Source organism: Mercenaria mercenaria, chromosome 1 (genome assembly GCF_021730395.1).
Source record: "Mercenaria mercenaria strain notata chromosome 1, MADL_Memer_1, whole genome shotgun sequence".
Taxonomy (NCBI): domain Eukaryota; kingdom Metazoa; phylum Mollusca; class Bivalvia; order Venerida; family Veneridae; genus Mercenaria; species Mercenaria mercenaria.
In genome coordinates this window covers 10,625,617-10,641,337 of record NC_069361.1, presented here as the reverse complement: position 1 = coordinate 10,641,337, position 15,721 = coordinate 10,625,617, and the positions used below count along the sequence as shown (strand labels likewise).

General features: G+C 37.6%; 1 protein-coding gene across 1 annotated transcript; it reads right to left on the bottom strand.

The window, feature by feature from the left end:
- Window positions 1-6,846: 6,846 nt before the first annotated feature.
- LOC123545004 (transmembrane protein 223-like) lies at window positions 6,847-14,464 on the bottom strand. Its single transcript, XM_045331213.2, has 2 exons — window positions 13,877-14,464; window positions 6,847-11,303 (listed from the first exon to the last, which is right to left on the bottom strand). Exons 1-2 carry the CDS (start codon window positions 14,337-14,339, stop codon window positions 11,014-11,016), a joined length of 753 nt encoding a protein of 250 aa, XP_045187148.1. The 5' UTR covers window positions 14,340-14,464; the 3' UTR covers window positions 6,847-11,013.
- Window positions 14,465-15,721: the final 1,257 nt, after the last annotated feature.

Sequence of the window (15,721 nt, the reverse complement as noted above, 5' to 3'; positions counted from 1 at the left end):
TTAAAGATCTGAGAGTCAGTGAAAGAATTTCACTTCTGACAGGACTTGAACCTACAATGTTTGGATCAGATTTGGGCGCTCTACCTTTGAGCCACGAGGAGCTCTATTAGTCCTTGAATTTTGTGAAAATGTCCTAGAAAAGTCCTTGAAAAGTCATTGAATTATTTCCATGGAAATGAGTGGGAACCCTGCTCAATAAAATCTTGGACGAATTTGATATTGGGTCATTTGGGGTCAAAAACTAGGTCACCAGGTCAAATCAAAGGAAAAGCTTGTTAACACTCTAGAGGTCACAGTTTTGGCCCAATCTTAATGAAACTTGGTCAGACTGTTACCCTCAATAAAATCTTGGACGAATTCGATACTGGGTCATCTGGGATCAAAAACTAGGTCACCAGGTCAGATCAAAGGAAAAGATTGTTAACACTCTAGAGGTCACATTTATGACCATATCTTAATGAAACTTGGTCAGAATGTTAATCTTGATGATCTTTAGGTCAAGTTCAAATCTGGGTCAGGTGGGTTCAAAAACTAGGTCACTTGGTCAAATAAAAGGAAAAGCTTGTTAACACTCTAAAGGCCTGATTTATGACTTTATTTTCAAGAAACTTAGTCAGAATGTTAATCTTGATAATCTTTAGGTCAAGTTCGAATCTGGGTCATGTGGGGTCAAAAATTAGGTCACCGGGTCAAATCAAAGGAAAAGTTAGTTTGCACTTTAGAGGCCACATTTATGACCATATCTTAATGAAACTTGGTTGGAATGTTAATCTTGATGATCTTTAGGTCAAATTATGTCTCCCCCAGGAGACATATTGTTTTTGCCCCGTCCGTCCGTACGTCACACTTCATTTCCGAGCAATAACTGGAGAACCATTTGACCTAGAACCTTCAAACTTCATAGGGTTGTAGGGCTGCTGGAGTAGACGACCCCTGTTGTTTTTGGGGTCACTCCGTCAAAGGTCAAGGTCACAGGGGCCCGAACATTGAAAACCATTTCCGATCAATAACTAGAGAACCACTTGACCCAGAATGTTGAAACTTCGTAGGATGATTGGTCATAAAGAGTAGATAAACCCCTATTGATTTTGGAGTCACTCCATCAAAGGCCAAGGTCACAGGGGCCTGAACATGGAAAACCATTTCCAATCAATAACTAGAGAACCACTTGACCCAGAATGTTGAAACTTCATAGAATGATTGTACATGCAAAGTAGACGACCCCTATTGTTTTTGGGGTCACTCTGTCAAAGGTCAAGGTCACAGGGGCCCGAACATTGAAAACCATTTCCGATCAATAACTAGAGAACCACTTGACCCAGAGTGTTGAAACTTCGTAGGATAATTGTTCATAAAGAGTAGATGACCCCTATTGATTTTGGGGTCACTCCATCAAAGGTCAAGGTCACAGGGGCCTGTACATGGAAAACCATTTCCAATCAATAACTAGAGAACCACTTGACCCAGTATGTTGAAACTTCATAGAATGATTGTACATGCAAAGTAGATGACCCCTATCGATTTTGGGGTCACTCCATTAAAGGTCGAGGTCACAGGGGCCCGAACATTGAAAACCATTTCCGGTCAGTAACTTGAGAACCACTTGACCCAGAATGTTGAAACTTCATAGGATGATTGGTCATGAAGAGTAGATTACCCATATTGATTTTGGGGTCACTCTGTCAAAGGTCAAGGTCACAGGGGCCTGAACATGGAAAACCATTTCCGATCAATAACTAGAGAACCACTTGACCCAGAATGTTGAAACTTCATAGGATGATTGTACATGCAAAGTAGATGACCCCTATCGATTTTGGGGTCACTCCATAAAAGGTCAAGGTCACAGGGGCCTGAACATTGAAAACCATTTCCGGTCAGTAACTTGAGAACCACTTGACCCAGAATGTTGAAACTTCATAGGATGATTGGTCATGAAGAGTAGATGACCCCTATTGACTTTGGGGTCACTCTGTCAAAGGTCAAGGTCACAGGGGCCTGAACATTGAAAACCATTTCCGATCAATAACTAGAGAACCACTTGACCCAGAATGTTGAAACTTCATAGGATGATTGTACATGCAAAGTAGATGACCCCTAATGATTTTGGGGTCACTCTGTGAAAGTTCAAGGTCACAGGGGCCTGAACATTGAAAACCATTTCCGGTCAGTAACTTGAGGACCACTTGACCCAGAATGATGAAACTTCATAGGATGATTGTTCATGCAGAGTAAATGACCCCTAACGATTTTAGGGTCACTCTGTTAAAGGTCAAGGCCACAGGGGCCTGAACATGGAAAACAATTTCCAGTCAATAACTTGAGAACCTCTCGACCCAGAATGTTGAAACTTCATAGGATGATTGAACATGCAGAGTAGATGACCCCTATTGATTTTGGGGTCAGTCTATTAAAGGTCAAGGTCACAGTGGCCTGTTCATGTAAAATCATTTTTTGAAAATAACTTGAGAACCACTTGACCTACAATGTTGAAACTTCATAGGATGATTGGACATGCAGAGTAGATGACCCCTATTTATTTTGAGGTCACTTGATCAAAGGTCAAGGTCACAGAAGCCTGAACAGTGACTTGAGAACCACTAGGCCAAGAGTGTTGAAATTTAGCGGGATGATTGGACATGCAAAGTAGATGATCCCTATTGCAGCCAACCATCAGTGTCTCTTTGACTTTCGCTCCTGACCCCTATTGACTTCTTGCCTATAGGACTTTGCATTGGGGGAGACATGCGCTTTTTTACAAAAGCATTTTCTAGTTTTAATCTGGGTCATATGGGTCCAAAAAACTAGGTCACCAGGTCAAATCAAAGGAAAAGCTAGTTAACACTGTATAAGCCACATTTATGACCGTATCTTAATGAAACTTGGTCAGAATGTTAATGTTGATGATCTTTAGGTTAAGTTTAAATCTTGGTCAGGTGGGGTCAAAAACTAGGTCACCAGGTCAAATCAAAGGAAAAGCTTGTTAACACTCTAGAGGCCACATTTATGACTGTATCTTCGTACTTTACCTAGAGATCATCAAGACAAACATTCTAAGTTTCATAAACATTGAGTCACAACTGAGGCCTCTAAAGTGTTCACAAGGCAAATGTTGACGGACGACGCACGCTAGACAATGACCGGTCACAATAGCTCACCTTAAGCACTTTGTGCTCTTTTGAGCTAAAAAGGTTACCTGTCAAGGCAGGCACATACTGGGGTCAGGTATTCTATCCCTTTCTTGAGATGACAAGTCAAGACACATGAGGCTGACTAGAGGTATTTCTAGTAAATTAGCCTTTCTAGTAGTTCCAGTCTCGTGACAATAGCTTCTCAAGTGCAGCCTAGATGAAGGCTGTTGAGGAAGATGTTATTTCAAAAGTGCTGAAAGACTGCACTGCCTTATGCAACTCGACTCGTGTTGTCTACCATCTTGTGCATGTGTGCACTTACTCCTGTATCTGAAATGTACCTAAATTAATTTAAGATACAAGCTCACTTTGTTGAGTAACATATATCACAGAATAATTGCTACGTGTTTTTATACGCCCAAAGGGACGTATTATGTTATGACGCTGGTGTCCGTCCGTTAGCAATTTCGTGTCCACTCTCGAACCCCTTGAAGGATTTCAAGGAAACTTGACACAAATGTTCACCACACCGAGACGACGTGCAGAGCGCATGTTTTGGATGTCTCGCTTCAAGGTCAAGGTCACACTTAGGAGTGAAAGGGCCAAAATTAGCTATTTTGACCTTGTCTGCGCAATAGCAGCTTTATTTATAATTTGATTTTTGACCAAACTGGCACACAACTTGTATCACCATAAGATCTTGGTTCCATTCTTGAACTGGCCAGATTCCTATAAGGGTTCCAGAGTTATGGCCCCTGAAAGGGCCAGAATTAGCTATTTTGACCTTGTCTGCACAATAGCAGCTTCATTTATGATTTTATTTTAACCAAACTTGCACACAACTTGTGTCACCATAAGATCTTGGATCCTTTCATCAACTGGCGAAATTCCATTATGGGTTCCAGAGTTATGGCCCCTGAAAGGGCCAGAATTAGCTATTTTGACCTTGTCTGCACAATAGCAGCTTCATTTATGATTTTATTTTAACCTAACATGCACACAACTTGTGTCACCATAAGATCTTGGATCCTTTCTTCATCTGGCGAAATTCCTTTATGGGTTCCAGAGTTATGGCCCCTGAAAGGGCCAGAATTAGCTATTTTGATCTTGTCTGCACAATAGCAGCTTCATTTATGATTTGAATTTAATCAAACTTGCACAAAACTTGTGTCACCATAAGATCTCGGATCCTTTTTTAAACCGGCCAGATCCCTTAATGGGTTCCAGAGTTATGGCCCCTGAAAGGGCCAAAATTAGCTATTTTGACCTTGTCTGCACAATAGCAGCTTCATTTATGATTTGATTTTAACCAAACTTGCACACAACTTGTATTACCACAAGATCTTGGTTCCTTTCTTGAACTTGCCAGATTCTATCATGGGTTCCAGAGTTATGGCCCCTTAAAGGTCCAGAATTGGCTATTTTGGCTTTTGCAGCCATATAGATACTTCATTTATGGTTTTATTTGATACAGACTTCCAAAATATCTTCAACAACAATAAATCTTGGATTCCATGACAAATCAGATCCAATAGTAGGTTCCAGAGTTATTTTATATCTGATTACCTCCCCTGATAGTAATCAAAATGGATTTATATCGGTTAGTACTTATAGGACTTATTTGAAATTGCATTATTGTCATTATTTGGACTGAGCCAATCAGGGTAGATAACTATGAACTGATTTTATGTCAAATTACCTCCCTTTATTTCAAATTAAAATTGTTATATCTCCGTAACTAATGAAGATACTGATCTGAAATTTCATTTATGTCAATTTTATTTGGTAGATCCTTCTTCTGTTCACTTACAATAATTGTTTTTTTAATTACTTCCCTTTTACGTTACTATAAATAGCTTATTTTTAGTAACTTTTTTATTATTGGCTGTAGGGAAAAACCGAGACCACTTTTCTGTGGTACAACATGGATGGTACCTCCAATTTTTAGGTGTATTTTGACATATCTTGCCTTGTAAGAATTTTGTTTTCTTTTTGGTTAAATTTCTTCCCTTTGTTGTTCCTGTCCTTTGGACTTAGATATTTTTTCTGAAGACCTTCTTGTCCTCAAGTGCAATGATAACAGGTGAGCGATATAGGGCCATCATGGCCCTCTTGTTTTAATTACTTCCCTTTTATGTTACTATAAATAGCTTATTTTGGAACTTTTTTATTACTGGCCATAGGGAAAAACCGAGACCACTTTTCTGTGGTACAACATGGATGGTACCTCCATTGTTAGCTCACCTGAGCACAAAGTGCTCAAGGGTGAGCTTTTGTGATCGCCCTGTGTCCGTCGTCATCCGTCCGTCGTCAACAATTTGACTGTTAACACTCTAGAGGTCACATTTTTGGCCCAATCTTAATGAAACTTGGTCAGAATGTTACCCACAATAAAATCTTGGACGAGTTCAATATTGGGTCATCTGGGGTCAAAAACTAGGTCACCAGGTTAAATCAAGGGAAAAGCTTGTAAACAGTCTAGAGGTCACAATTTCGGCCCGATCTTAATGAAACTTGGAGTGTTATCCTCAATATAGTCTTGGACGAGTTCGATATTGGGTCATCTGGGGTCAAAAACTAAGTCACCAGGTCAAATCAAAGGAAAAACTTGGTAACACTGTAGAGGCCACATTTGTGACTGTATTTTCATGAAACTTGATCAGAATGTTAATCTTGATGATCTCAAGGTCCGGTTTGAATCTGGGTCAAGTAGGATAAAAAACTAGGTCATTAGGTCAAATCAAAGGAAAAGCTTATTAAGACTCTAGAGGCTACATTTATGACTGTATCTTCATGAATCTTAGTCAGAATGTTAAACTTGATGATCTTTAGGTCAAGTTTGAATCTGGGTCATGTCGGGTCAAAAACTAGGTCACCGGGTCAAATCTAAGGAAAAGCTAGTTAACACTTTGGAGGCCACATTTATGACTTTATCTTCATGAAACTTAGTCAGAATGTTGAACTTGATGACCTTTAGGTCAAGTTCAAATCTGGGTCATGTCGGGTCAAAAACTAGGTCACCGGGTCAAATCTAAGGAAAAGCTAGTTAACACTTTAGAGGCCACATTTATGCCATATCTTAATGAAACTTGCTCAGAATGTTAATCTTGATGATCTTTAGGTCAGTAGGTCAGGTGAGCGATACAGGGCCTTCATGGCCCTCTTGTTTAGGTGTATTTTTACATATCTGTACTGATAAGGATTTTTTTTTGTGGACTTAGATTTGTTTTTTGAAGTTTTCCTTTTGTTGTTCCAGTCCTTTGGGCTACAACAGTCAAGTTCTTTAAATTTTGCTCCCATCCTAAGATGTAACCCTTCGGGCGTATATTGCCCCACTTGGCGGAGCTCTTGTTCAAGTTTGACCATGAAAAACAATTTAATACTTTCGACTTTACTCTTCTTTGTTTACACTTATTATCTGATTGATTTATTATGCAGATATTGTGACGATGCATAATTATTAACATTGTTTCAATTGGTACTACATGCCTGTCGCTACAATCTATATTATTGCATTTCCAAGTCCCGATCAGAAAGGGGCATTTGTCGTATTTGCTTTCATAGGAACCACAATTTTATATAGAAACTAAGTTAAAGGACCTGCATATTCTCCAAATTACCCACCATCTATAGACCAGGTGTCCTGCAGAAGTGTTATTGTACTTTTAAAGTTATGGAAGTATAATAAGTAGTTTTAACATAAAAAAAAGAAACCACCTTACCATTTCAAATTTAATAAATCATAAATGAAAATCAAAATATCTGGATACAAATTAAATGAAATATCTGCCATATATGGAAGATGAATATTCAGTTCATATTGGTGTACATCATAATACTAGTAATAGTTGTAAATTATTTACCAATAACCTCTATCATATCTAATTAGAAAGCTCTTTCAGTGATAAAATCTACATAAAAAGAAACTAGTTTGATTTGATTTACATGTATGGATATGTGGAAATGAAAGACATGATCATCTCTAAAGTTGAATAAAATCTTCATTTAGATATCACAGCTATGGAAAAGAGAGCCATGGTAGCCCTAAGTTGCTCAGTTCACATTGACTGTTCAACCTGATATATCTATGACATACTGAATCATATGTATAGTACAAGCGAAGTGCCCAAAGTGAACAAATTTGAGAGAGGACATTACAAGGACACTATATTCCCATGTAAAATGAAGATTTACCAAGCAATTCAAGGGAAAAAGTCTAAGGATATTACCACTTATAGCTCTAGTGTCTGCTTAAAGGGGGCCAGTGGCCCCATTGGAATAACTTTTGAGGACTTGATAAGAATGTTACAGAATCAAGTTTGATGAAGATCAAGTGCTTCACATAATGGCATTTCTACTTTCAGCTTAAGTGCCTCTTTAAAAATAGGAAAATGCCCCCATGTAAACAAAATTAATAGTGGACCTTGTGATGATGCTACAGACTAAGTTGTATGATGGTCCATTAAGCCGATCATGAGAAGTTGTTTTAGGGTGTTTCTACTTTTAGCTATAGCCACCCCTAAAAGGGACCAAGTGTTCCCATTTAAATACTAAAATGTTAAAGCCCAAAAATGTCAAGCCTGTTATTTGTTGACACACCACCTGAATTACTCAAACATTTCAGCCAATTAAAAGTATTAGATATCCCCAATTCAATAAATTTGCAACAATGCTACAGATCAAGACCAATAATGTTCACAAAATGATAAAGTTGTTTAAACATTTTTATATCTTTATCTCTAAGCAGACGCATAAAGGGTCCAGGTGTCCACATTTTAACAAATTTGAGAGAAGACCTTATAAATGATGCTACAGACCAAAGTCTGATGGAAGATCCATCAAGCAGTTCACGAGATAAGTGGTAAAAGCTTTTGCATCTTTAGTTCTAGAGACCCCTTGAGGAGCCCCGAGATATGAAAAATTTGAGAGAAGACCTAAATTGACCCTACCAGACAAGTCTGATGAAGATACAACAAACGGTTTATGAGTAGAAGTTGTTTAAAGGTATTTCTTTTTTCACTTGTGCAGCTCCTATTGAAAGAGGACATAATGATACTACAGACCAAGTTTGATGAAGATCAACATAATGCTGTTCATGAGAAGTCCTTTCAAAGCTTTTCCATCTTCAACACCAGTGGCCTCGAAAAGAGGACAGGTCTCAACATTTGAAAAACATTGACAGATAACCATACAGTGGTGCTTCATACCAAGTTTGATAAAGATCCATCAATGCATTCATGAAAAGAAGTCATTTTGTACTTAGATTTTAGCACTAGGGACCCAGTGCCCACGTATATGAAAAATTGGTAGAAGACTTTATGATCTTACTGATTAAGTCGGACAAAGAGATTTGTGAAATGAAGCTATTTAAAGGTATTTCTGTTTTAGCTCTTAACAACCCCTAAATGGGGCACCCAAGAATTAAATTGGATGAAGTCCTTAAACTGAGACTGCAGACTGTTTGATGTAGACAAATCAAGTGGTACATAAAAAAGGTATTACTATTCTTAGTCCCTGTAGCCCTTAAAAGGAGTGAGTGCCCTCATTTGACCTTTTAGTGATGCTGCAGAATGAGTTAAAGTTCCAGCAAGTGGTTGACTGTACAAGAGCTGTTGAAGGACAGAAACCAAAAGCCTTGTCAAATGAATTTATATAAAAGTTGAAAAAGGGGCACAATTTTGTAACAAGAGAGCCAAGGTGGCCCTAGGTCGCTCACCTGAGAAACGCACCATAACGGTGCAAACATATTTTACCTAGTGATTTCATAGAGACAAATATTCTGACCAATTTTCATTACAATTGGACCAAAAACCGTGGCCTCTTAAGTATAAACATGCATTTTCTCTGATTTGATCTACTGACCTAGTTTTTTAATCCACATGACCCAGATTCAAACCTCCAAAATTTCTTAAAAAACACTGACAAAGTTTCGGGAAGACTGGAGCAAAAAAAGTGACCTCTAGAGTATATACAAGCCTTTCCTTTGATTTGACCTAGTGACCAAGTTTTTGACCCCACATGACCCAGATTTGAAATCACTCGAGATTTGATGATAACAAAATATTCTGACCAAGTTTTATGAAGATAGAATCAAAAATGTACCACCTAGGGGGTAAACAAGCTTATTCTTTGATTTGACCTGGTGACCTTGTTTTTGACCCAACATGACCAACATAAAAATTTCTCCAAGTTTTATGCAGACAAACATTCTGTTTCATGCACATCAAATGAAAAATGCAGCCCCTAATGCATGCACAAGGTTTTACTTTCATTTTAACAGGTGACCTAGTTTTTTAACCCAGATATGAAGATTGGGTCATAAACGTGGCCTCAGGAGTGTTATCAAGCTTTTCCTTTGATTTGATGGGATGACCTAGTTTTTTACCCTTACATGACCCAGATTCGAACTTGACCTAGATGTCATAAAGACAAACATTCTGACTAATTCTCATGAGTTTCAAACTTAAATTGTGGTCTCCAGGATTGTAACAAGATTTTCCTTTGATCTGGCCTACTGACCTAGTTTTTGACCCCATATGACCCAGTTTCGACCTTAACCTAGAAATCATCAAGACATACATTCTGACCAAGTTTCATAAAGATTGATTTACAACTGTGGCCTCTAGAGTGTTCACAAGCTTTTCCTTTGTTTTGACCGGGTGACCTAGTTTTTGACCCCACATGACCCAGATTCGAACTTGACCAAGAGATCATCAAGACAAACGTTCTGAGTCTTCTGACCAAACTTCATAAAGTGTCACAACTGTGACCTCTAGAGTGTTCACAAACATGATCTGGCTTACTGACCTATTTTTTGATCCCATATGACCCAGTTTCAAACTTGATCTAGAGATCATCAAGACAAACATTCTGACCAAGTTTCAAAAAGATTGGGTCACAACTTTGGCCTCTAGAGTGTTCACAAGGCAAATGTTGACAGACGACGGATGATGCACAACAGACAATGACCGGTTACAATACCTCACCTTGAACACTTAGCTAAAAATGCAATACAAAGGTATGGAACCTGAAGACTGCATGTCAGCTCATCACAGTGGACAAATGTGTGAAGTTTCAATCTATTCCAATCTGTGGGTACCAAGCTACCAGCTTACATACAAAACTACATGTAAACAAAAATTTGCTGCTTGGTACCAGCTTACACTCAAAATTAAACCAAAGTGTTGAGTCAATAAGGGAGCATAATTTCATAGAATAAAAAGCAAAACTGAGTAATGGAAACTGTGCAGTGCAAGTCAAGTGTCCATCCATTGCCACAAATGGTATCTGAGATACCATATAACTTACAAAAACTAAACCAAATCGGGACATGGACTCGGATGCCGATGTGCAGGTGAGTCCAATAGCCCTACCTACTCTTCGAATAGTCAAGCTAAAGAAGTTGTTTAAAGATATTTCTGTTTCTTGCTTTAGCAGCCCCTACACGGGGCAAAGTGCCCCTATTGGGTCAAATTTGATCAAGGACCTTTTAACAATGCTATAGACCATGTTTCGTTAAGGTCCATCAAGCGGTTCATAAGAAGTATTTAAATTCTAAAATGTTTCTATCTCTTGCAGCCCACATAGGCAGTCAAGCAGAACCATTTGAGAGAGGACCTTGCTAGGATGTTACAGACCAAGTTTGGTGCAATTTTAACCCGTAATTTCAGGGGAGATTTTGCGTAAATAGTGGACAATAGATGCAAGACAATCTACCTTTACTAATAATCCACCCTGGCTAAAAAATGACTAAATTGGGTTAAAAGTTCTAACTGAATAACATTTTTACAGGAAATATATTTCATATGATACAAGCAGGTGAATGTGAACAGTAAGTAAAAAGACTGAAGTAACAACGTGTCTATAAAATTGTTCCTTATTTCTTTTAAAACCTGTATAATCCAACAGTTTGATCAAAAAGAGTCTTGTTATGATATAGTCCATCCTGGCTCACAAGCAGAGGAAATTTTTTGCCTCTTATTTTTAAGGGGAGGTAACTTTTTGCCTCTTTAGGTCCCCACAGTGCTGAAACATCTTTTAATGATACTTCTTGTGCCTTTACCATGCCAAACGGTCTGTAAGTTTGCAATAGAATTTTCTCTCCTCCTTTCAGTAGTGTTATTTCACGTACCATTCGTGTAGGGTATGCAAGTGAAAAACCAAGAACAACAAAAGCTGAAAGAAAAACAAAGAATCATTTAGTATTGGTATTAAAAAGGTTCTCTAGTTCAGAGTAAAATTGTATGATAAAATAAAAGATTAAAAACAAGAGAGCCACAAAGGCCCAGTATGGCTCATCTGACCAATCCATACATCTTAAAACTTGTCCTTGCTTTCAGTAAAACTGTGTCAGACATTCACTCTGGCAAAGTTTCATGAAGATCAGGTAGAAAGTAAGGCCTCAGGGAAATCAACAAGGTTTATTTGACAAACTTTAACAAAGTGTCCTAGCATTCAGGCAGGAAATAGGCCTACAAAGTGAAGATTTAAAATAATGACCAACATTAAGATAAACATTCTTATAAAATGTGAGTGTTACTGTAACAGGCTGAAAATACTTCAGCACTGACCGGGTATCGAACCCGGGACCTCTCACATCTAAGGCAGACCCTCTACCACGTCGCTATAAAAGCTAGCTCAATAGCAAGGATGTATAAGTGCACCCTTATACTCTACCCTACTACATACACCCCCTCCATTTAAGAATTCGTCATCGAATTCCAGGAGTTTGAACCTCTGTGGGACGTTCCAAGGTGTCCATTCATATCTACTCGTGAGTTGTTTACGTTGGGCGCCAAATGTAACAGGCTGAAAATACTTCAGCACTGACCGGGTATCGAACCCGGGACCTCTCACATCTAAGGCAGACACTCTACCACGTCGCTATAAAAGCTAGCTCAATAGCAAGGAAGTATAAGTGCACCCTTGCTTCTCTTCTTCTAGTGACCTAGTTTTGACCCTAGATAACTCAGTTTTAAAAATGATTTTCATAAAGACAACCATTCTGAGCAGGTTTTCATAAACATCAGGATAAAGTTATATGGCCTCTACATGTAGAATGTTAACAAGGTTTTTATATAAACTGACCTATTGGCCAACTTTCTGAACCTAAATGACCCAGTTTTAAACTAGGCCTAGATTTTACACATTCTGACAAGGTTTCACACACATCAGGTTGAAAATGAGGCCTCTAGGGGGTAAACATTTTTTTCATATTGATCTTGTGGCCTTGTTTTTTATGTGGAAACTTAAGAACCTATATATTTCCAAAAAATCTACCATAATATAACCTATAAGTCAGGCTTCACAAAAAAACAAAATCTGAAAAAATCATCGGATATCCATCATATGACTCATAGACGGACAAACAAATGGATGCATGGACAAGATAAGGGGACAAAATAAACTGATCAGAATATTCTACTTATTGCTTTCTACCAATATCCCAACGCTGATGAAAAACATCCAGTACTTTTAAAGTTATGATAGAACCCAGCATTTTTGACTGATAGACTGAAAGCAAGATGGTCAAATGACTACATCAAACATGATGTTCATGTTCTCCACATTGTCTTCTACCTATTTACCAAATTTCCTGAATAACCTCTTTTACTTTTTAAGTTATTGCAGAATCCACCTTTTTTGTCATATTTTTTGGACTACAGTTGCCATAGCAACAAATTAAAAAAGTGCATATTTTCCATACTGCTATCTATTCATGCATCATTGAAGATTCATGTAAAAATATCTTGTACTTTTTAAGTTACCAAAGGACCCATCTCCCCATCCCCAATGTTTGACAAATATTTCCCTAAAAACATTTTCTAACAAAAACTTTTAGTACATATTTAACCCATTTAAACACAAGGCAAAGCACTTTTATGTCATTTCATTCTGTTAAATTGGCACCCAACGTAAATAAGTCATGAGTAGATATGGACTCGTCCCACAGAAGTTCAAGCTCCAAGATTTCGAGCATAAATTCTAAAATTGAGATGGTGTATGTAGTAGGGTAGGGTATAAGGGTGCACTTATACTTCCATGCTTAAACAGCATCAGTGAGAAGTGTCCGCCTTAAGTGTTAAGAGAACACAGGTACTTTTCCCGCTCTGATCTGAAATATTTTCAGTCTGTTATATCATGTCCACCATACTGAAATCTGGTAAGGTTTCACTTTAACAGGTCACATGATCTAAATGGCACGGCAATAGGAGATATCATGTTTGTAAACAAATCCATTGTATTTTCTATTTTTAGAACTGATAAGACAGCAATCGGGTGGGTGAGCTGAATGTTCATTTTTTTGTAAACAGAGATCTTTTTCGCCAAAACTTTCTTAAATCTCAAATTATATCAATAAGTTTTTAACCAATGGAAAGGTTATAAAACAAGCAATTTATTAATTACTTTTAATTGTTATTTCGAAATAAAATGGATTAATTATGAACGCTTAACTTACAGTGTTTTTATAAAAGTTTTGAACATCACTACACTGCTATTAAAATTAAATATTTGATATCTGAATACAAAAATATGAAAATTGTAAGTATTTCAAAACTTTTTGAATTTTGAAAATCCATTAATGAGCGAAAAAGTTATTAAAAATTCCTATCCCAAACGATGTAAAAACATGTTTTGCCCACCACCAGATAAACAGGTATTAATGTGTGACGTCATGGTGATCTCTCCTATAAGGCTGAACTCAGCACCTTGGAAATTTAAACAAACGAAAAATAAAAAATGCATACCAAAGCATCCTATAAATCCTGCAGCCCCAATCTTTATAATGTTTGAATCAAAATTAATGGATTTCCACCAATAATACCATGGGTATACCTCATCTGAAGGTGCAGTTTTAAAATGACCTATGAATCTGTAAGTCAGTTCTGAACTGTTTAAAAGCACACAACATAAAAATAGCCCACCAAATGAAATCAATTTGACCAAGCGTTCTTTTTTGTGATAAGTAAACAGTAAAATATCATTAACAGCATTAGTTTCAATTTCAAATGGCAACAATGGCTTTTTAAACTTTTTAGGTATAGTCCTCCGACTGGTTTCTGTTGTAAAACTTCTCTTCACAGGTAAGGAAAGAGGTGTTGTGATCAAGTGTCTTGTTGTCTGAAGACTTTTTGTAAAACATTTCATCTGAGAAAACAGGGGATAACATCGTCCTGCAGATAAAATCGTTCGGTTACGTAACTGGTTCATTATTTTAGTTTTAATTCAAATGAGTCTAATTAGCGTTAATAAACGTAAAATTTATTTTTGTTGTTTTTCTCTTTCATGGAGGCTGCCATTTTCTTCATGCGGAAATGTTCGGTTTATTATATAACAAAATGACTCAAAATGTGGCGTAATGAGGCGTAATGTACATCAAGGAGTAAAACAAGGCGGTGTTGCAAGTGCCGATTTTCGTAAGGTCTATGTAAACCCCTTCTTGAAACGGTTAGAAGACTCCAATCTTGGTATTCATAATGGTACTATCTGCTGCTGCACTAGCCCATGTGCCGATGATGTGAGAATTAATTCCGATAATGTGGGTGATACACAAGTAATGATCAATATCGCAGAAGACTTTGCCAATGCTGAACGATACATTTTACCACAAAAAAAAGAAACTGAGGCGTTTTTTTTTCTCTGGTAAAAAGAGCACGACTGTTCATGAACCCTGCAACTTTGAAATATATGAAAAACCCCATAACAAATGTTGATTATGCAACATAATTGGGAATAAAGAGGAACACCAGGATGCATTGGTCGAGAAAGCTAAGACGCTTTCCTATGGAGGTGAAGGCCCCTGGTTCGAATCCTGACTACCCCCATTGCGGTATGTCCTTGGGCAAGGCGCTTTATCACGATTGCCTTAGTCGACCCAGCTGTAAATAGGTACCAGCAAATTGCTGGGGGTAAGGTATAAATATTGTAAGGACCTACCCCCTGGGTAGTTGCACATCCTTATTAATCAGGATACCGATCTACTTAGTGATAGCTGGTATTTGCACATCAACATCTCCCCTGATAAAGCATGCAAAAACAAGTGTATGTTGGGATTAACACCAGATGCATTGAAATAGATACCTGGGACAACCTCTTTGGATGCATCGATATTGGACAATCACTGTAGATGCGTCAATATATATATATATCATATACCTTGGGCAAAGCTTGTCGATCCTATCTAGTCAGGATATCGGACCATAATGATAACCGATATACATACAGTCAAATTAAAGCAGTTATATATATATATATATAGAATCTACATCAGTACAAAGCATTATAATATGTGAATATAAGTAGAATTGTGTAGACCAATGCATCTCTTTGGTTCTGCCATAACGTGGTAATTCAGACTAGGCATACTGCAAGGTTCGGTTTTACATGGTCTTGTATTTACTTCATAATATTGTTGTTGTTGTTCTGTAAGGCTAAAAGTGCCTATTCTATGAATTTGACATTCTGCTCTTTAAAATAAAGTTAAGACTGCTTTATAAGTGTTTCTTTTACCTTGCTAAAGAGCTGTTAATGTGTTTCTGAATAGAAAAATGTATTTCTGGATAGAAATGTCTCGTCTGTGAGTTTTACTTTTC

Excerpts from the sequence above, each read along its gene's own strand:
- LOC123545004 (XM_045331213.2), bottom strand. The coding sequence starts at position 14,339 with ATGAACCAGTTACGTAACCGAACGATTTTATCTGCAGGACGATGTTAT. Across the intron at positions 11,304-13,876 it reads AGGATTTATAGGATGCTTTG|CTTTTGTTGTTCTTGGTTTT; the intron begins GTATGCATTTTT and ends TTTTTCTTTCAG.